The sequence below is a fragment of the Pseudorca crassidens genome, chromosome 5 (genome assembly GCF_039906515.1).
Source record: "Pseudorca crassidens isolate mPseCra1 chromosome 5, mPseCra1.hap1, whole genome shotgun sequence".
In the NCBI taxonomy this organism is placed as follows: Eukaryota; Metazoa; Chordata; class Mammalia; order Artiodactyla; family Delphinidae; genus Pseudorca; species Pseudorca crassidens.
Genome location: NC_090300.1, coordinates 135,815,359 through 135,838,006, shown reverse-complemented (window position 1 = coordinate 135,838,006; position 22,648 = coordinate 135,815,359). Strand labels below are relative to the sequence as shown.

Genomic DNA, 22,648 nt, shown 5'->3' with positions numbered 1-22,648 from the left:
ATTGAATATGAAAGTCCAACATGTCTTGGTCAGTTACACTTGGATGTGATACCTGTATCTGTTCTGCTAGAGGACAGTGGAGCAGCTGGGAGAGGATGGAATGCCTGCCTACCTTTCCCACCTCCTCCCGTGTTCTGGGGCAGCTTAGTTCTGCGTGTTCATGGCTTACAAGCTCCCTGTGCAGCGTACTTTGCCCTATGCTGTCAGCACCGGAGAAGTGCTACCCGCAGACTTGGCTCTGCACAGAGATGGCAGAGGTGTGCCCAATCAGAAACAAAGTCCAAGTAATTTATCCACCGCTAACGGCCATGGACAAGGATTTTCCTTCATTTTCCTTCCATATTTTCGAGGCCAAAGGCAGTCCAGAGGGCAGAGTTTGACGCATTCAAAGCGTATCTCAGCTAAGAGCAGAGGTGACGGGGTTTATTCCCCTTTAAACCCCAATCTGATTTTTATCTCTTTCAGCACGAATGTGCCGGTTGGCGTGCGGGGGTGGGGAAATACGCTGCCCTGGTTTTTAGTCACATCCTGTTTTAGTCCTTTGAATCCAGGAACACTGGTGTTAGATAACAACAAACGGTCGTCTGCTGCAACTCCCTTGCCCCATATAACACTGTTCTCTGCGGATGCAAGAGTGGTGCCCATTTGTCCACCTGGGTCGCAAACTATTCCCAGTATCCCACCTGCAGAGGGCTGTGTCGGGAGAGATATTTGATGTTAAACGTAACCGCTATGCGAAGACCTCCCAATAACGGAGAGTTCCCTGTGGACCATACGACCTCTTTGTGGGCGTCTCTGATTATAAAACATCCTTCTCCCTCAGCTTCCGTTCACTGTTTGCCTCCTCGTTTATAGCCAGCCATTGGTGTTGATGATGTGCTTCATGTTAAAACTGCTAAGTCTTTTCCACATTTGACACTTCCAGATCTTTCAACAAGTCATTAGAATGTAGAGTACAACTCTGGTCATTGCCCTCTGGACACTCTCCAGATGCTAGTTCTGCTAGAGGACGGTCCAGATATTAGTGTTTCTGAAAATGACCAGAATGTGGTGCCAGCAAGGGGCATCTGGTGGCACGCAGCCTAATTAGATCTGAATATTCTGTTTGCATTAATTGAACCTACACTTGATTTATTTTTCTTAGCCACCTTGGGCTTTTGGCCTGTGATGGGCTGATGGGTAATCCCCATATTCCTGCTTTCTCTTGCCTACCTCTTGCTCTGTGTCAGATCTCATGTTGGCTGTACTTGTAGAACTGACTTTTGGAACCAAACTGTGTTTACACTTATCTGTGTTCATCTTGGGCCTGTTTGGCGCATTGCTCTGCTCTTGGAATCATCTGAAGTTGGGATCAGGCATCTTCTTTGCTGTCATCGAAGTGTTTTCCAGATGGCTCCACAGGACACAGAGAAAGCTCTGTGCTGTATTTTTCTAGACAGATAGATTAGATGCTTCACAAATTTTACCGTGGGTGGTGGGGGTCATTTTTGAGTAGGCTCAAAAATTCCAAAAAACAGTTTTCCTCTTTGTTCTACCAAATATTAATAATGAGAGTTAATGTCTTGAATATCTTCCACATGCCAAGTGCTGTGCAAAGAGTTTTATATGGATTATTTTGTTGAATCTCATTTAATCCATGCCCCTCTTTAGGTATGAGGAAACTGAGGCTGGGAGAGATTCAGTAACATGCCCACGGGCACAGAGCTGTTACACAGTGGGGTTGTGACAGAAGGACCCCAACAAGGTACTTCATTGCCCACCACTGCTGGGCCCCCTGCTCTCACTTATTAATACTGAGACTAGCTCACTCAGGTAGGCCCTGTATTAGTTTCCTAGGGTTGCCATAACAAACTACCACATTTGGGTGGCTTAAGAAACAGAACTGGATAAAACTAAAAGCTGGTTCTTTGAGAAGATAAACAGAATTGATAAACCATTAGCCAGACTCATCAAGAAAAAAAGGGAGAAGACTCAAATCAATAGAATTAGAAATGAAAAAGAAGTAATAACTGACACTGCAGAAATACAAAGGATCATGAGAGACTGCTATAAGCAACTATATGCCAGTAAAATGGACAACCTGGAAGAAATGGACAAATTCTTAGAAAAGCACAACCTTCCAAGAATGAACCAGGAAGAAATAGAAAATATAAACAGACCAATCACAAGCACTGAAATTGAGACTGTGATTAAAAATCTTCCAACAAACAAAAGCCCAGGACCAGGTGGCTTCACAGGCAAATTATGTCAAACATTTAGAGAAGAGCAAACACTTATCCTTCTCAAACTCTTCCAAAATATAACAGAGGGAGGAACACTCCCCAACTCATTCTAGGAGGCCATCATCACCCTGATACCAAAACCAGACAAAGATGTCACAAAGAAAGAAAACCACAGGCCAATATCACTGATGAACATAGATGCAAAAATCCTCAACAAAATACTAGCAAACAGAATCCAACAGCACATTAAAAGGATCATAACACCATGATCAAGTGGAGTTTATCCCAGGAATGCAAGGATTTTTCAATATACGCAAATCAGTCAATGTGATACACCACATTAACAAATTGAAGGCGAAAAACCATATGATCATCTCAATAGATTCAGACAAAGCTTTTGACAAAATTCAACACCAATTTATGATAAAAACTCTCCAGAAAGTAGGCATAGAGGGAACTTACCTCAACATAATAAAGGCTGTACATGGCAAACCCACAGCCAGCATCATTCTCAATGGTGAAAAACTGAAACCATTTCCTCTAAGATCAGGAACAAGACAAGGTTATCTACTCTCACCACTGTTATTCAACATAGTTTTGGAAGTTTTAGCCACAGCAATCAGAGAAGAAAAAGAAAAAAAAGGAATCCAAATCCGAAAAGAAGAAATAAAATTGTTGCTGTTTGCAGATGACATGATACTATACATAGAGAATGCTAAAGATGCTACCAGAAAATGACTAGAGCTAATCAATGAATTTGGTAAAGTAGCAGGATATAAAATTAATGCACAGAAATCTCTTGCATTCCTATACACTAATGATGAAAAATCTGAAAGAGCAATTAAGGAAACATTCCCATTTACCACTGCAACAAGAAGAATAAAATACCTAGGAATAAACCTACCTAAGGAGACAAAAGATCTGTATGCAGAAAACTATAAGACACTGATGAAAGAAATTAAAGATGATACAAACAGATGGAGAGATAGACCATGTTCTTGGATTGGAAGAATCAACATTGTGAAAATGACTCTACTACCCAAAGCAATCTACAGATTCAGTGCAATCCCTATCAAACTACCAATGGCATTTTTCACAGAACCAGAACAAAAATTTTCACAATTTGTATGGAAACACAAAAGACCCTGAATGGCCAAAGCAATCTTGAGAAAGAAAAACGGAGCTGGAGGAATCAGGCTCCCAGACTTTGGACTCTACTACAAAGCTACAGTAAACAAGACAGTATGGTACAGGCACAGAAACAGAAATATAGATCAATGGAACACGATAGAAAGCCCAGAGATAAACCCACGCACATATGGTCACCTTATCTTTGATAAAGGAGGCAAGAATATACAATGGAGAAAGGACAGCCTCTTCAATAAGTGGTGCTGGGAAAACTGGACAGCTACCTGTAAAAGACCTAAATTAGAACACTCCGTAACACCATACACAAAAATAAACTCAAAATGGATTAAAGACCTAAATATAAGGCCAGAAACTATCAAACTCTTAGAGGAAAACATAGGCAGAACACTCTATGACATACATCACAGCAGGATCCTTTTTGACCCACCTCCTAGAGAAATGGAAATAAAAACAAAAATAAACAAATGGGACCTAATGAAACTTCAAATCTTTTGCACAGCAAAGGAAAGCATAAACAAGACGAAAAGACAACCCTCAGAATGGGAGAAAATATTTGCAAATAAAGCAACAGACAAAGGATTAATCTCCAAAATATACAAGCAGCTCATGCAACTCAATATCAAAAAAAAAAAAACCAAACAACCCAATCCAAAAATGAGCAGAAGACTTAAATAGACATTTCTCCAGAGAAGATACAGAGATTGCCAACAAACACATGAAAGGATGCTCAACATCACTAATCATTAGAGAAATGCAAATCAAAACTACAATGAGGTATCACCTCACACCAGTCAGAATGGCCATCATCAAAAAATCTACAAACAGTAAATGCTGGAGAGGGTGTGGAGAAAAGGGAACCCTCTTGCACTGTTGGTGGGAATGTAAATTGATACAGCCACTATGGAGAACAGTATGGAGGTTCCTTCAAAAACTAAAAATAGAACTACCATAGAACCCAGCAATCCCACTACTGGGCATATACCCTGAGAAAACCATAATTCAAAAAGAGTCATGTACCACAATGTTCATTGCAGCTCTATTTACAATAGCCAGGACATGGAAGCAACCTAAGTGTCCATCGACAGATGAATGGATAAAGAAGATGTGACACATGTATACAATGAAATATTACTCAGCCATAAAAAGAAAGGAAATTGAGTTATTTGTAGTGAGGTAGATGGACCTAGAGTCTGTCATACAGAGTGAAGTAAGTCAGAAAGAGAAAAACAAATACCGTATGCTAACACATATATATGGAATCTAAAACCAAAACCAAAACCAAAATGGCTCTGAGGAACCTAGGGGCAGGACAGGCAGAAAGATGCAGACATAGAGAATGGACTTGAGGACACGGGGAGGGGGAAGTGTAAGCTGGCACGAAGTGAGAGAGTGGCACGGACATATATACACTACCAAATGTAAAAGAGATAGCTAGTGGAAAGCAGCTGCATAGCACAGGGAGATCAGCTCAGTGCTTTGTGACCACCTAGAGGGGTGGGATAGGGAGGATGGGAGGGAGATGAAAGAGGGAGGGGATATGGGGATATATGTATACATATAGCTGATTCACTTTGTTATAAAGCAGAAATTAACACACCATTGTAAAGCAATTATACTCCAATAAAGATGTTAGAAAAAAAAAAAACCCAGAACTTTATTCTCCCACAGTTCTGGAGGACAGAGTCTGAAACCAACGTGTGTGCAGGGCTGTGGTCCCTGGGAGGTTCAAGGGGAGAATCCTTTCTCGCTTCTTCCTTCATCTGGAGGCTCCAGCTGTGGCAGCATCGCTCTAATCTCATCCTCCATCTTCACATAACATTCTCCTCTTTGTGTCTCTCTTTTGTGTGTCTCTTACAAGGACACTTTTCAGTGGGTTTAGGACCCATCAGATAATCCAGCATGATTTTATCTCAAGATCTTTTACTGAATTACAGCTGCAAAGATCCTGTTTCCCAATAAGCTCGCATTCCCAGGTTTTGGGACATGGACATATCTTTTTAGGGGCCACCCTTCAACCCACTACACATTGTTATTCAGCCAGTCACAGCAACCTAGAAATTCTTTTTTTTTAAAATTATTTTATTTTTATTTATTTAGTTTTTGGCCGAGTGGCTTGCGGGATCTTAGTTCCCTGACCAGGGATTGAACCTGGACCCTAGGCAGTGAGAGCCCAGAGTCCTAACCACTGGACCACCAGGGGATTCCCGCAAACCTAAAAATTCTTTTAAAAAAACAAACAACTTGCAGATGGTTTTAGTTTTTAAGTTGTTTTTTCTTTTTCTCCTTATTTTACCTCCTCTAATATCTAACGAAAAGAATTGTCTCCAAGAGAACACTTAAAAACCAATAACTGCCTTTCACATGTGGAAATTTTGTGTTTTCAAGTCAAATGCTGTGATGCCAAAATCTTTCACCTAAAAAATGGAATGGTTAGTCTCCCAGAATTCTGCCTCTGACGTGGAGGAAAACCTTCTCATTTCTCCCCCATTGCCTCCTCACCTGCGATGTTTCTTGGAGTATTTTATGATAGAAAATTGATTTCAAGTATTTTGGAAACCTGAGTAAAGCTGGCCGATAGGTGTGACCCGGTGAAGTTGGGAAGTGAGAACTTCTCTGCGGAATTATTTTTCTGTGGAATCAGAGTGAGAACTGCGGGTGTGCCTGAGGGACTGTGTGGCTTTGCGTTTGGCAGTTCATCCTTTGTCTCTGCCCTTCAGTCACTCCCTTTTTCAAGTTAGTTTTTCCACAAACAAACTTAGAAAATAAGAAATATTCTTAGAAAATAAGAATCAGACTCCTTTCTTCTTCTTAACTGAAGGGAAATCTTATTTCCTCTCCTGTTCTTCCCTAATCTCTCCCTCTCTCAAACTGCTGGAATGTTCTTGTAATGTCAGGGGGACCTGCCCCGGGTCAGTCACAAGTTCTTGTTCTCCTAGGCTGAGCTGGTTCACGGCTGCTCCTCTGGGTCCCAAGCTTCGGCAGCTCCCCAGCATGCTTTGCAAAAGTAGCAGAACCTTTGGGGACCTTCAAAAGGCCATTCACCCCTAGGTCCTGATGTAGTTTCAAATAAAAGGTGGGGGAGGGGAAAATATGATTGCATTTGGTTCCATAAACTATCATGTCTCAATGTGTTTGGAATAAGATGACCTTCAGTGGTTGTAGCCGAGGAGATGCCTGCATTTTGATTCCGTAGAAATGATTCATAGACTTGAGCTGGCTGTGCACACGTGTCCACCGTAGCACAAGAAGGCATAGAAGTGGCTGCAGTCGGGGAGCCTTTCCATCTTTTCCCCTCAAAGTGCCAGGACGATAGCCAGAATTAGCATTTGCGAGGAGCAATTGGCAGATGCTTAGAGCACATAGATTCAAGAAGGAATAAAGTTGTTTAGCTGGTGTATTCAGGACGGGATGGGCGTGCTGTGACATCCCAGTCTAGAACCTTCCAGACCCAAAGACCACGTGATCACCTGATGATCCCCTTTGCGCACTACAGCCTGTTTGCAGCAACACCTATAACAGGAGAGCTCGGTGTGCCCTTTCGAAACAGGGCGTCTAAGATGCTGTGATCTGATTTGACGCTGCAGCTGCTTTTATGCGTGTGTGACATTAAACATTTTCCATCTCGCGTTGGCAGGCCTGAAAGCGGGAGATGAGATTCTTGAGATCAATAATCGTGCTGCGGGCACCCTGAATGCCTCCGTGCTCAAAGATTTCCTCGCGCAGCTGTCCCTGGGCCTCCTGGTGAGGACCTACCCGGAGCTGGAGGGAGAAGCAGAGCTGCTGGGGAGCCCGCCCCTCCGGCTGGACGGCCCCGCCGACCTCAGCGAGAACCCTCTCGCCTTTCTCACCAGCAACACAGGTATGGCTGTGCACCGGGCTGCCCCTCGGAGGCTGCCCACGCGGCTTGCGTATTTCTGTGGATTTCCTGCATCTCGTAGGTCAGCTAAGATGTGTAAGATGAGCAGATTACTGAGCTTCCTGTCGAAATTTCAAAGGGGCCAGGAGCTCCTGTGCCGGTGGAACTGCTGTTTGGCTGCAATGGAAATCTTTGTCATGCTGCTCTTGTTGGTCATTTGGGAGAAAGATACATGGGTGGAGGCCACTGTCTCTTGGCTGTGGACGAGAGTTGGAGACACAGAAGTGCCAGGAATCACTTAAGATGCTGGGGCTCTTGGTGCTCTCTTCCCTGCCGTCCGTGGCACCATCCCCCAAATCACCCAGCCCTGCTTTTCCTTCTGTGGAAGAGGAAGATGTGGGGTGAGATGGCCAGAGTGGAAATATGCCCAGAACTGGTGTTTGGTCAACTTTTCTCTTGGGCCCTTGTGACCTAGAGTCTGGACAAGAGCCCATCGGTGGAACCCCCTGCCCTGCCCCATCTGCCACTTCTCCTGTTTACACGTTTCTTCCCACTCCATCTGGCAACTTTATACTCATTCAGAAAGGGACAGCTTGAATGCTGCCTGCCCCGGGGAGCCTTCCTGGCACCCCACCAAGCTCCTCAGGACCCTGCGAAGACATCTTTCACGTGGGCCCTGCTCCTCTTACACTCTTCTTACTTGCTTGCCTCTCTCTCCTGAGTTTGTTTCCTGGTACGAGGCTTAGGTTTTCTTCCCCTTGCTACACAGGCACCCATTCTTGTTCAGCGGGAGAATCAGGGAGCAAGCCCATAGGGGAACAGATACTGCTGTCACTTATCTCACCATGACCTGGTTCTAGAGTTGGGGTTGATCTGGTAAGCTGGAGTTTGGGATTTATTTTCTCTTTAACACTCGGGTTAAAAGAAGTCTTCATTTTTCACTTCTGAGTGTAGGTACTCTGAGTATTCTTATTTTTCGAAGTCCCTTCTGAAGCTTGGCTTGGTAAGAATAAATCACAGGCGGACGCCTTGTGACAGTTCATCCTTTTATTGGGTGGTTCCCTAGGAGAATCTGACAAGTTGAGGCTCGAGAGAATCAATCACACTTAGTTACTGTTGACTTCTGACTCATTTTGTCATTGTAGTACCCACACGCCAATCACATCTTTAGAAAAGGACCCCAGGGAGCTGTGTACCCTTTAAAAAATTTTTTTTTTAATTTTTTATTGAAGTACAATTGAATTACAGTGTTGTGTTAATTACTGTTGTACAGCAAAGTGACTCAGTGATACATATATATATATATATATATATACATTATTTTTCATATTCTTTCCTCTTATGGTTTTTCACAGGATATTGACTATAGAACCTTGTTGTTTATCCATTCTATATATAATAGCTTACGTCTGCTAACCCCAAACTCCCACTCCACCCCTCCCCCACCTCCCTTCCCCTTGGCAACAACCAGTCTGTTCTGTATGTCCCTGATTTTGTTTCTGTTTCACAGATAGGTCCATTTGTGTCATATTTTAGATTCCACATATAAGTGATATCATATGGTATTTGTCTTTATCTAACCAGGGAGCTGTGTACCCTTAATGATAGGGAATGGATACCATGAAGGTTGTTCTTTTATGTGACCACAAGATGGCAGGCTCAATCCCGTAAAACTCCGTTCATAGTGGTTTCTGTAAAATGACTGAGTAAGGCGTGTTGTGTTAGATTAGGTTACTGAAAGGACTTTATAAGGTCTGGATGTACATACTACAAACAACAGTGTGTACTCAACCTTTTTGGATGTTTTTTCCTGTCTGAGCCCTTCCTGTGGGTTATGGATATAAAGTAGGTGTTGGCAAACTAAGACCCCCTGGCCAAATCCAGACTGTGGCCTGTTTCTGTGAATAAAGTTTTATTAGAACACAGTCACGCCCATTCATTGATGTTTTGTCTCTGGCTGCTTTCCCATCGCAATGGCAGAGTTGAGTAGTTATGACTGGGACTCATGGTCTGCAAGGCTGAAAATATTTACTATCTGGCCCTTTACAGACCCCTGATATAAAGTGTGATTGCTCATGATTTGTTCCTTTAAACCCAATCATAGTTTTGATATATTTCTTTCTTTTGAAAAAAGATTTGTGTGTGTGTGCGTGCGTTTGCACATGCGTACAGTTTGCCAAGTTTTAAAACCTTTTATTTAATTTTTTTTTTAATTTAAAAATGTGTTTGTACATAGGTGTCTGGGGAATATTTGAGTATATTTTGTATCTATAGCCCTATCCTGTCAGCAGCTGACCTTACATCCTCCTTCAGACCAGACACCTTTGTAATCTGCATGCTACATCCACTGAACCTACTGTTGTTTAAACCACATTAAAACTTTCATTTTGGAATCATCCGTAGAAGATTTAGTTATTTGTTTCCAGATCATAACTTGGAACTGACATTTCTTAAGTATTTGCTCTGTCCCAGACATTAATCTGGATGTGGAAAGTTATAATGATGACTATGACATGATTCTGTCCTCATACTTAACATTTTAGTGTAGTCCTTTGTTTTTTAATTGCTTCACCTTTTAATATTTTGTAGGGATCAGAAATCCTTCAGAGCCAAGTGTGTGTGGTCAAGTTAGGTAATCTACGTGGTTCAAGAATACAGCATGAAAGTAAAGTCACAGTGTGGGTTTTCTGGAAAGTTTCTAAGTTGGTTTCAACATTAATAAGTTCCAGAAGAATTCTCAGATGCTCTCAGTCGTGGCGGCCCCATCGGACTGCCTGGAGGCAAGCAGTCACTCAGGCTCCCCACCTGGGTCTCAGCGTGTCTGCCTCCTGGTTACTGCCATTTCCTAGTCCCTATTTACCAGTGCAGGATAAAAGAGGGGGCAAGTAAACAGGATAAAACAACCTGAAAGATGGTTCCATAGTGAGGCAGAGTTTATGAAGCAGTGTGCACAGACAGCTGCAGTGACGATAGAAAACAACTGAGAAAGTGTGTACAATGGGCAGGCTAGACTATAGCCTTCATCTAAATATAGAAGTAACTAAAAATAAGAAGCCTCCTGAGTGACGGATTTGAGGTTTGATGCAGGGACCATCTTAGGGTGGTTATAGTGGATGTGAGGCAGCCTTGATGGAAAGCCTGGCCGGGTCCACAGGCACCCTGGCTGGTGCCCGTCTGTAGGAGGCTGGGTCTGTGGATTGCCCCATTTTACGAGTCCAAGTATGCAGACGTGGCCTTGATGCTGCCCTGATAATTCTGATTGAAATATGTGATTAGCTTTCAGGGCTGGATTATTTCTGAAGCCTCTTTTATGGAGAGGTTTGTTTCCTCCAGGTAGAAGTATCACTACCTAGTGGCTAAGAGTGGGCTCTGGAACCAGGTTCCTTGGGAATGCGTCCTATTTTTATGTTTATTAGCTTCATGACTCTGAACAGATTACGCTTAATCTCTCTGTGCCCCGTGTCCTTGTGCATAAAATGGGGATCGTACCACACCACTGTCGAACGCGGTTGTTGTGAGGAATGACTGAGTGATGAAAGTGAGGTGTTTAGAATATGTTCTAAGAGGGACTCAAACGTTATGCATTCAAAGCACAGTCTCTTGTGGGGATGGGAAGATTCTCTAGCTAGTAACCAGAGGCTGCTCGGTTTTGATCTCCTCCCTGCCCTCTCTTCCACTTCAATCTGCACCAGGTGGATTGTCTGATAACTAAGTTTATGAAGTATACTTAAGGTAGTTTCCTTCCCCAAGTAGAAAGAAGTAGATTCTGCAGACTAGAAGGCTGAGACCCCTGGGCCCCTTTTCAGAGATCAGGATTCCCTTGGTCTGAGGTCGGGGCTGTGTTTGCACGTGTTAGATGGTTGCTTAAAAATCCTTAGGTGATTCTAACGTGCAGCTAAGATTGGAGGCTACTCTCTTAGGTCACCGACTATTCTTGGTTAGTGATCCTCTTTTTTTCATCTGGGTGGAATGGTAAGATGATTGGAATCTTATGGTCCCATGCAGACCATCTACAGGAGTGTTTGTGGATAAAATTCTGTGGTCTGCTTCATGGAGATTTCTGTAATGACAACCTGGTAGGTAAACTCCTTTATCCTCCTCTTCCTCGGTATAGGAGGGACACGTGGTGACTGGATTGCCGTGTTGGCTTGGAAAGCCAGGGACTGGAGAATAGATTCCATCCTAAGTGTTCTCTCAATAAGACTCAGTTTCCATTCTTGGCCATTGGCCATCCACGTGTCCTTGCTGAAATCTTCCTGGGGCTATTCTTCATCTTTTTTCTTTTTCTTTTTTTTTTCAACAGTTGTTTAGGGACAGACTGGTAAGAAAATGGGGGAAGAGGATCCAGGCAAAAAGCTAGTTCCTTCAGTGGCTATTACTTTAGAAAGAGCCTGAAGTGAAGGGGAAGCTGGCGTAGGAAGTTGCAAAACTCTGTTTCTGTGAGCTTTCCAAAAAGCCTCTGTAATGTTCCTGTGTGATTTATTTTGAATACTGATCTCATCTGGTGCTACTGACAATTGGGGCCAGATAATTCTTTGTTGTGGGAGGCTGTCCTGTGCCTTCACGTTAGCAGTATTCCTACAAACAACTCTCAGCTAGTCGTTTTTAACCCCCTCCCCCCAAGTGGTGTCAAAAATAATCTTCAGACATTGCTAAATGTCCCCACAGGGGCAAAGTCTCCAGTTGAAAGCACTGGCCTGGTTGATTAGAATGTATATACCTACACTCCCCAGTTAGGGAACTGTTAGAGTGAACGTCAATATAGGAAAGCAGGGCTTCCCTGGTGGTGCAGTGGTTGAGAGTCCGCCTGCCGATGCAGGAGACACGGGTTCATGCCCCGGTCCGGGAAGATCCCACATGCCGCGGAGCGGCTGGGCCCGTGAGCCATGGCCGCTGAGCCTGCGCGTCCGGAGCCTGTGCTCCGCAACGGGTGAGGCCACAGCAGTGAGAGGCCCGCGTACCGGGGAAAAAAAAAATATATATATATATATATATATATATATATATAGGAAAGCAAATCTAGATCTAAAATTATTTTAAAAATAAGTTTCAGAAAAGCAAAAGCCCCCAATTTTATGCAAGTTATAAAAATCATAATTCAAGGGGCAAACATGGTATCTTTCCAAGGCTTCAAAATGTCTGTTTGTCTCTCTCACTTTAAGTTCTGTCCTTAAGGCTCACATTCATTTGACTTTAGCACTGGTTTCTACCTGTTAAAGACAATTAGGGACAGCCTTGGGTTTGGAGAGTCAGCCCCCTTGATCTTACTCTGTCTGATGCTGAGTGAAAGATGGCAATCCGCAGTGAGCACAGATAGCCCTCCTGCAGGAAGTAGATTAAGCACCCTTTGCTGTAACAGGAAAGGCTTCTGTGACAGCCAGGAGAGCCAAGGCATCTTGGTCAGAGCAAGGAGTCGTTAAGCACTCAGCAGCCTTTGATTTGCCGGCAGTGCTTGCTTCCCTGCAGTGCCTGTGAAATTCAAGGTTCTGTTTTGGGCTGATGTTCCGTGCAGAGTGTCTGGTGCTCCATTCTGCAAACAGAAGACAACCAGACAGCAGGAGGGGCAGCCAAGAAAGAGGAGCTGCACAGATTTACCTTCCTGCAAACAGATATGGTCCCATTCTCCAGATTCACTGAAGTCTCACAGATACCAGTAGCACATGGCCTTCTAGTTGTTTGTCGATAAAATGTGGAGCCATGTGCGTTTTGTAAACTGTCTGTGTGTGGTGCTTATCGTCACACAGCACATGGCCCGCTTCTGTGGGCCCTGCTAGGGAAACCCTAACACCTAGTCCTGATTTCCAGCTGCATTTGATTAATGACACCCGTTGAGTCCTGTGTGTGGAAAAAAATGTCGGTTCAGAGATTAAGAGCCTCCATTTGTATCGTTTTAAAGAACGTTAGTGGATTATATATTATTTGAGTTTCACAACAAGCTGATAGGATTGGGAAGGACTATATCTACAGTTTTTATGGATTAAAAAAATGTTCTCTGGAGAGAAACAGACACTGGGGTTTTGTGAAATTTGGTTGGAAAGAAGTTATTATTTGTCTCCCAAGTTAAAATTGTAGTGTTTTTCCTTTTTTTTTCATAGTGTATATTTAGCTCTCCCCGGTTTTTTTTTCCTTTATAAATTGTTTTGGTTTTGTTTTCTTAGCTTGGGGGAGGGGCAGGTGTTTATGCTGATCTTATATGAGTGTGTCTATGGAATTCTTATTCTTATATGACAGTAAAATGGCTGAAAAGCAAAATAAAATCATCGCTTAAGGATGAGATTCCAGCTAAATGTCTTTATTGGCCGCGTCTAACCTTTTCTTACTCCCTTCCCCTCAGTCGTTTTTTTCAGTCAATAACCAGTTATGATTGGTTCCTCTTTGGAAATGTTTGAATTGGAGAATCTGCTAGTTTAACTTACATTGTTCATGTATCTCATAAGGCAAAGATTTTTTTCCTTCCTCCATTAAATTCTTGGTGAATGCATCTCATCCAAGTAAATCAAAGATAAATCAAAATGTAAGCTTACATTCATGTGTTTGTACTGCTCCTGACCTCATTGTTGTCTATCCGGCTAATGGTGAGTGGGACGTGCTAGCAGCAAAGGTTTCCTCAGTCACAAAACAATCACATTATGATGTGAAAATAATTTGAAGAAGCAGAGAAATGATCACACCTGTTCACAACAATGAACGTTATTTATGGCAGCTTTTGAGATAGTCTATAGGTCCTGTCCTGCTGGGCCTCAGCCCTGCCCTGTACTGCCTCATTCTCTGAGACTGTCCACCCACTGTTCATCTTTTTTTTTTTTTTATTGGGGTAGAACTGACATATAACATTATATTAGTTTCAGGTGTACAACATCATGATTTGATATTTGTATACATTGCAAAATGATCACCACAATGTCTAGTTAACATCCATCACCACACATAGTTACAATTTTTTTTCTTGTGATGAGAACTTTTGAGACCTACTTTCTTAGCAAATCTCAAATATACAACATAGCATTATTAACTATAGTCGTCATGCTGTACATGACATCCCCAGGACTTATGCATTATAGCTGTAAATTTATACCTTTTGACCCATTTCACCCACCTGCCCCCCAACCCCCTACCTCTGACAACCCCCAGTCTGTTCTCTGTATCTGTGAGGGTTTTTTTGTTTGTTTTTGTTTTGCTTGTTTTGTTTTAGATTCCACACATAAGTGAGATCATACAGTATTTGCTTTTCTCTGACTGACTTATTTCCCTTAAGCATAATGCCCTCAAGGTCCATCCATGTTTTTGCAAAGAGTAGATTTCCTTCCTTTTTGTGGCTGAATAATTCTCCACTGTATACCCCTGCTCATCCTTTGTCTCTTTAGTTTTGGCTCTGCTTCCTCTCTGTGCTGCCACGCGTTAACTGGCGCCTCTTTTATGCCAGGTGGTGATGTGCTAAGTGCTGGGCATAGAGTGAAGTGGGACAGGAAGTTCCCTGCTTTGATTACTTCCTCAACCACCTCTCAGCCTTGTCTTCAGCTTTCTGGAGCTGTCTGCATGTGTACTGGTAATTAAATGGGGACAGCTACCTCCACCACAAAGGGAATAATCCCTTCAGGGTCTGCTCTTAGAGGAAGGTTTCTTGTGGTAAAGGAAGAGTAGGAAGTCGCAAATCTGTGTTTGTATGGGGTTGCATAGAAACTCGACAATGGTGTTCTATAAGCCTCTTCAGCTGGAAAGTGTTCAGAGAAGGCCTTGAAGTGTGAGAGCAAAAACAGGACTTTTTCCTGGTTTGGATTCCCTGTTCCTGCCATGCCAGTGTCTCTCTTCAGCATTCTTAAAGGGCACCACTGTCAATTCCTGCCTCTCTGGCTCTCTTAGATGACTAAGTTCCCCCTAACCATGTGTTGACTATCTACTGCTATGTAACAAACCACCCAAAACAACCATTTAATTTGCTCACTGTGCTCAGCAGTTTGGGCCGGGCTCAGCTGGACGGTTGTTCTGCTCTCCTTGCCTCAGTCACTCTTGTGACTTTGTCATCTGGGCTTGACTGGGGCTGGTTTAAGATGGCCTTCCTCACATATTTGGTGATTGGTGGGCTGGACCCCTCTTTCCTTGAGGTCTCTCATCCTCAATAAACTAGCTTGGGGGTTTCATTGTATGGTAGGTCCAGGGTTCCTGGGGGACCAGACAAGAACCTGCAAAGCCACTTGTAGCCTTAGCTCAGAAGGCTTCATATATCACCACTTATGTCACATTCTGTTGGCCCAAACAAGTCACAAACCAGGCCAACCCAAATTCATGGGGTGGGGTCATTGACACAAAGATCCGTGCTTTAAAGGGATGGGAGGAATCATCACTGTCATCTTTGCCAATTGTCTACCACAACTGCATTGCCTTTTCTCTTTCTCTCCTATTTTATTAATTTTTATCTTCAGTTAAAGGCAGAAGCGTAGCTAACAGGGTAAAAAAAGAATATATACTGTAGAATCAGATAGACCCACAGTTATTGATTCATAGGACTTCTTTTATATTCTAGATATTAATAGTTTTTGCCAGTTATATGTGTTGAAGATAACTTTTCTCAGTCTATAATGTATCTTGTTGCCTTTATGGTGCCTTTTGACAAAGAAAAGTTTTTAATTTTAGTAAAATCTGATTTTCTATCTCATAGGATTTGTGCTTTTTATATCCTGTTTAAGAAATCCTTCTCTCTCCCCTGGGCAACAAACGTTTTCTTCTATATTTCCTTCTGAAAGATTTATAGTTTGGACTGTTCACTTTCTGTTTTATACTTCCCTGGTACTGATTCTTATGAATGATGTGAGTTAGGGTTCAGCTTTTTATTTTCCCATGTGGGTAATCTGCTGTCCTAGCCACATTATCAAATGTTCCATTCTTTTCCCCTGGATCTGCAGTGACACATCTGCTGTACATCACACTTTCATACACGGGTGGGGCTGTTTCTGGGACTCTCTGTTCTGTTAGCCTGTCTTCTTGCTAATTCTGCACTGCCTTATATTATTGTAACTTTAAATACATTTTGATATCTGGTAGGGAAAGTATCCCAGTCTTGTTTTTCTTCTCTAAAACTGTCTTTGGTATTACTAGCCTTTTGCTCTTTCATAACAAATTTAGTTCCAAAAATAATGCTGCCAGTGTGGTCTGTCTGAATTCAGATTCTTTGGCATTTGTTGAGATTTGTGTTATGGCCTCATATGTGGGCTCTTTGCATAAACTGCTAGTCCTTGTGAATAGGATTTAAAATTCATGGATCTTGATCCATAATAATTATTCTTGATGTTTAATAATTCTTGATGTTTACATCTTCTATAGTCTGACTAAATCTATTTTGTGTGGCATTTGGAGAGCGTTCTTTACGTTTGCCTAATATATTTTCCATCCCTATACTTTCAGTCTTCTGTGTCTTTTTGTTTAGGTCTATTTCTTGCCTATAAGCATATAGGTGGGGCTTTGTATGACATTATTCTGGTTTTTATCTAAACATGAAGTTTAAATATTGAGTTTAGTCTACATTACATTTATTTAGAAGATCCATGTATTTTGTCTCATTTCTATCATCGTATTTTGCTGTCTTGATCTTGTTTGTTCTTCCTGCCCTTTCCTGTACTCTCTTTTGGCTGAATTTCTAAACTCCACTTTCCCCTTTCAACTTATACAGTCTAATTCTTTTCTTTTAGTGGTTGCCCTTAAAATTTTAACATGATTTCTAACAAAACAAGACCAAATTCTTTTTACTTCTCACTTGAAGCATAAAAGGACCATGAAATGGTTTAAATACAATCACCCACCATTGCTTTGGTTTCATCTTATATGTTTTACCTCCAAATGCCTTTTTGGATGTGTGTGGAGTGTTGTTTTATACACTACAACTTGCCTGTGTGAATATCAGCTCTCTATTTATCTCTCTGGTAACCTCATATACCAGATTATACATGTGTGCGTGTGTGTATATATGTTTTCCCACCTGAAGTACATCCTTTAGAGAATTTTTTTTTAGCGAGGTTCTATATTAGTAAACTTTCTCACTCTTTGTCAAATGATTTTTATTATATTTTTCTTCTTGAATACTATTTTAGCTTGAAATACAATTGTGTTGATAATTTGAGCATTTGAGAATTTCTGTGCTTTAGTGAGATAATGTCTTCAGATAGGCCTTCCTAGCTTCTTTCTTCAACTCTTATCCTTATCCATTGAGTGTTTAATTTTAGTGATTATAGTTCTTATTTCTAAAAAATTTACTAATTTACCTGGTCTTTTCTGAAAGTCTCTCTTTTCTTGTCCCCTGCCCCCCTTTTTTTTTAAAGCGTACTCGTTTGACAATCTCTATCTGATAATTGCGGTATTATTCCTTGGGAGTCTTGTTGTAGCTGTTGCTTCTCCCTCGTGGGGACTTGCTTCTCCTGTGTTTATAATAATGGATTATAGGTTCTTGTTTGACCCAGCTTATGTGTGTCTGACCATTAATATGATCCCATCATTAAGGATGAATCCCTCTAGAGCAGACTTGTTTTGGCTTCCGCCAGATGCCCTTGGAATACAAATTTAGAACAACTTTATGGCAATTTTTCATCTTGAGGATCACGGACTGAATTCCTGTATTGAAGTCCTAACCCCTGATGTGAGGGTTATTAGGAGTTGGGGGCCTTTGGGAGGTAATTAAGTTTAGACGAAGTTATGAGCTGGATTAGTGTCCTTGTAAGGAGAGGAAGAGAGACCAGGGTTCACCCCCTCTCTCCTTGCACACACAGAGAGCGGTCATGTAGGTGCCCAGTGAGGTGGTGGCCATCTGCAAGCCAGGGAAAGGGCGTCACCAAGGAAAGAATCTGCTGGCACCCTGATCTTTGATTTCCAACTTCCAGAACGGAGAGAAATAAATGTCTGTTGTTTAAGCGACCCAGTCTGCAGTCCTAGTTACAGCAGCCTGAGCAGACTAAGACATTGGAGTCCCCAGAATGTAGGACATAGTGTAAATTTGAATCTCAAACACCCGTGCAGCCAGCCTGTGGTTGTCACCTCCAAGAAGAAACCCTTCTGCCTCCATCCCCACTCATCCCAGAGTATGGGCAGAGTTAAATCAGCTTCCTTTTTCCTTCTTTTTTTTTTTTTTTCTCTTTTGCCAGTGAGTACTTTTGAAAAAAAATCTTTTTGAGTCTTTTTGGGGTAAAAGTGTAGCCCTTCAAAGGAACCATATGAATGTGGGAGATTTGATTCTAACTCTCCAGTTTGTACTGACCCTACAGTTGTTTTCTGTCTCACGGCTTCACAGTTGACACCAAAGGCTCCAGGGCTGTGGTTCCCAAGCTGAGATGGTTCTGCTGTTGGGCTCTGTAGGGGTGCGTGTTTGATTGTCACAGTGGCTGCGGAGTGCTCAAGGTACTTAGAACCCAGGAGCCCGGGGGGGGTGTGTGTGGCTAGTGCCCTGTGTACCTGCCGTGTGTACAGTTTTCCTCCTAAATGTTTTCCCCTCCTGACACCAACAGGTTCCCGCTCCCTTTGGGAAACACTGCTCTAGGGTTTGGAGTTTGGGGACTGATGGATTACTCAGCACTGCCATGGCTTTGGGACTGGCCCACCCCTCCTGCTTCCTTTGTCTTCTTCATTTTGGGCTCTGGGGATTTCTTGGAGCTCAGCTTTATGTTTAAAAAGGATTTGGGGAGACTTCCCTGGTGGTCCAGTGGTTAAGACTCTGTGCTTCCACTGCAGAGGGCATGGGTTCAGTCCCTGGTCAGAGAACTATCCGCATGCTGCATGGTGCAGCCAAAAAATAATAATAATGGGGCTTCCCTGGTGGCGCAGTGGTTGAGAGTCCACCTGCCGGTGGGGGGGACACGGGTTCGTGCCCCGGTCCGGGAGGATCCCGCGTGCCGCGGAGCGGCTGGACCCGTGGGCCAAGGCCGCTGGGCCTGCACGTCCGGAGCCTGTGCTCCGCAGCGGGAGAGGCCACAGCAGTGAGAGGCCCGCGTACCGCAAAAACAAAAACAACAAAAAATAATAATAATAAAGAAAAAATATAAAAAGAATTTTGTTCTATTTTATTGATACTTAGAATTCCTAAGTGTTTTGTAGAATTAGGGTTTTTTTGCTTCCTTTTTAGGATACCTGACCCACAGTATTGTTAACAGTGAAAATCCTTTCATTCCTTTTCCCACTATTTTGTGAGCAACCTCTAGAGCCCAGGCATTATGATAAACAGTGGAGATATGCAGGGTCACAGTGTTTGGCTGTACCATCTGGAGGTCGCCATTATGCAGATTACAGCGTGAAGGTGACCTTGTGTACAGCCTCGCCACCCTGCTTAGTGCTGAGGGAGCGTGGTTCCTGCCATCTCAGAGCTTAGCGCTGTTCAAATCTTCCCCTTCTTTCTAGCCCCAGAATCTAGGTCATTGCCCCCATTTAAAGTATTCAATCACTCTTTTTTCCTCTGGTGGTGACGGTGTGACATTGTTGATATCCACCAAGTTAAGTGGGCCTCTCTCTTGGATGGCTCCCACCATGTTATTGAGTGAGCAAGTAATTAAAAGAAGTGCAAGAACATCGTAGAGCCAGAACTCTGCGACTAGGTGCGGGGAGGCGAGGGGGTTCGGACAGAAACTTACAAACCATAGAAAGTAGGCATTCGCTTCATTGCTGCTTCATTCCAGAGGAGGGGAAGGGGACCACAGGACGCAGCCTTGGAGCGAGGTTTGCTCAGGGATTGGCTTCTTTCCTTAGTTTCCCAGCCAACCTAGAATTTGATCAGAAAGTCATGCTAAACAGCTTGTGACTGTAACCGTGTCATTGGAATAAGGCAGCCTCTTTGCAGACTGACGCTTTCATCCAAAGAGTCAGAAAGTGGCTCCTTCTCTTCTCTTCTCTTTCTTCCCTTCTCTTCTTCTCGTCTTTCTTCCCTTCTCTCTCATCGGGTTAGAGTGATGGTGCTGTAGTCCCTGACCCAGTGCCTGACATATTCTAAGATAATGGTCATCAAACCACTGTCTTATCAGACTAGCTAGAGGTTTGTAAATATAGTAGGGACTTGTTATTCCAAGTGTGGACCGTGGACCTCTTGATTGATAGCATCTTGGAGCTTGTAAGAAATGCAGAATCATAGGTCCAACTGTATACCTACTGAATCGGAATCTGCATAACATGAACCCCCAGGCAGTTCAGTTAAATCTGAGAATCCCCCCAGAGGAAAGAGCTCTTAATGTTCTCTTCCCCACTGCAGGGGGCTACCGTAGCCAACCACTGTAGTAGGGACTTGGTAAAATAGGAAAGAAGGTTGCCTGCACTTTTGCATACATAGAATATGGTGGGAAGAGTGGGTGAAGTTTGCCAGGTAATCTATATGAAAGTTATTATTTTTTTAGTGTTCTTCTCAGAATGGTTTATTCAGTTATTTTAGCAATGAAGTAATTGATCCAGCAATTAATTTGATTATAAATCAATCAAATAATTTAATTTTATTTAAATTTTATTTCATAGATAGATGGATAGTAAATTATTGTCTTAGTCAGCTGGGGCTGCTGTGACAGAATACCACAGACTGGGTGTCTTAAACAACAGATATTTATTTCTCACAGTTTTGGAGGCTGGGAAGTTCAAGATCTGGGTTCCTGCTGAGGGCTCTCTTCTGGCTTGCAGACAGCTGCATTTTCTCTGTGTGCTTACATGAGAGGAGGGGAGCTCTGGTGGAGGCCCATCCTCAAGACCTCATCTAAACCTGCTTAGCTCCCAAAGGCCTCATCTCCACATACAGTCCCATTGGGGATTAGGGCTTCAGCTATGAAATTGAGGGGGGACATAAATATTCAGTCCACAGCAATGATTGTATATTATAAAATATGTATTATCAATAATAAAAATATACTGTTATAAAATAATAATAATAGTGGTAACAATAAAAACAACAAAAACTGACGTTTATTGAACCAAGATCACGGAGCACATACTTGGAGCGTCTAACAATATATGTACACGTCATGAGCTTGACCCCACACTCCCTTGCACTGGCATGGCTTATAGCAATGACTGTACGTGCTGACCCACGTGTTCTTCTGACTTCACCTTGCAGGGCACAGCCTCTGCAGCCAGCAGGGCAGTAGTCCTGAGAGTGCTCCGGAGGAGACCGAAGGGCCAGACTTGGAATCCTCAGATGAGACTGATCACAGCAGCAAGGTGAGAGATTTCCATTTGCACATCCCATGTCTTGAACCACCAAAGAATCACAGCTGACACGTCACCTCTGCAGCTGTATGTGGTTAGAAGGCCCCTCCACGGGACCAAAGTGTTTTTACTTCTGAGATGTCACTAAATAGGATATGAAATCCAAATTATAGTCTTGAGAACAAACCCATATGTGAGAATATAGGGCAGAGCTCACTCTTAATGAATTAAAGTCTCATTTCATCCCGTTTCCTTCTTATGCTTCCATATATATATGATGAAACAGCATCTAAAATGTGTACAATTGGGTCCGTTATACTTTCTTGCTACTCATGGTTTCTATAACAGACTCCCTTTGCATTATCTCTGTTTAGCTCTTGTGAAAGGTGAGCACCTTTTTTTTTCATTAAAGGGAAAGAAACGATCTTTTTGTTTAATCCAAATACAGTGATTCTTACCCGGTTGAGCACTGTGACAAAGCTCTTATCCTGACCCTTTGGTGCAACTGCGAATTTGTTTTCCATAATTCATCATGCTTTTATTCCACTTCCTAAAGAGTTCTATGTGTCAATAACCTCTTCTCATCACAATCTCCAGAGTATAACAATTTGAAAACTCTGTTACCTGTATCTGAAAGACCCCTCCCCAGTAAAAACAGTGATACGTGATTATGTCTGTATTTATTCGTCTTCTGTTTTCAGAATGTCGTTGACATATTTATGTTGGTCCCCCTGTCTGTCTCCTATTCTTTTGCTTGACCTTGACCAGTCACTTAACCTGAGCAAATCATGTAACTTTAAATTATACCTTTGTTTTTCTCATCTACAATATCAGGTGATTCTTGCCTCTGTCCAGTAATTGGATGGTTGGCTGGGTCAAAAATATAACTGATATTGATAATGGAAATATACTCTTCAAATCCGAATGATTATTTCAAAAACCTACATTTCTCTGTGTATACTTTTCTGCCTCTTTTTGTCTTTATATATCTTTGTAGGACTTTCTTGAGTGCATATGTTAGACTATCTTCAGCATTGCTTTTATCCATATGTTTCTCTTTTGCCATCATAGGATCATCACTCTCAGTGTCTAAGTTGAGCACAGTATAAAATTTAATATTTTAAAGTAATTTTAATGTTTATAAATTTAATATCTGTAGACTGAAAGGGCTTTATGTTGTTGGTTATTAATTAAAAAGCCAGTAAACGGAAACATGCATGTTTCATTTAAAGGCAAAAAAACAAACAAAAGCTGTTTAAAGTTACTTTTT

General features: G+C 42.4%; 1 protein-coding gene across 7 annotated transcripts in view; it reads left to right on the top strand.

Annotated features, from left to right (window-relative positions):
- Positions 1 to 22,648, top strand: part of TIAM1 (TIAM Rac1 associated GEF 1) — a 398,067-nt gene that overhangs the window by 332,903 nt on the left and 42,516 nt on the right. For all 7 annotated transcript variants that reach the window (XM_067739312.1, XM_067739315.1, XM_067739313.1 and 4 more), the window contains 2 exons: positions 7,006 to 7,230; positions 21,287 to 21,390. In XM_067739312.1, the coding sequence (XP_067595413.1) occupies positions 7,006 to 7,230; positions 21,287 to 21,390 (329 nt within the window). The remainder of the gene's footprint in view (positions 1 to 7,005; positions 7,231 to 21,286; positions 21,391 to 22,648) is intronic.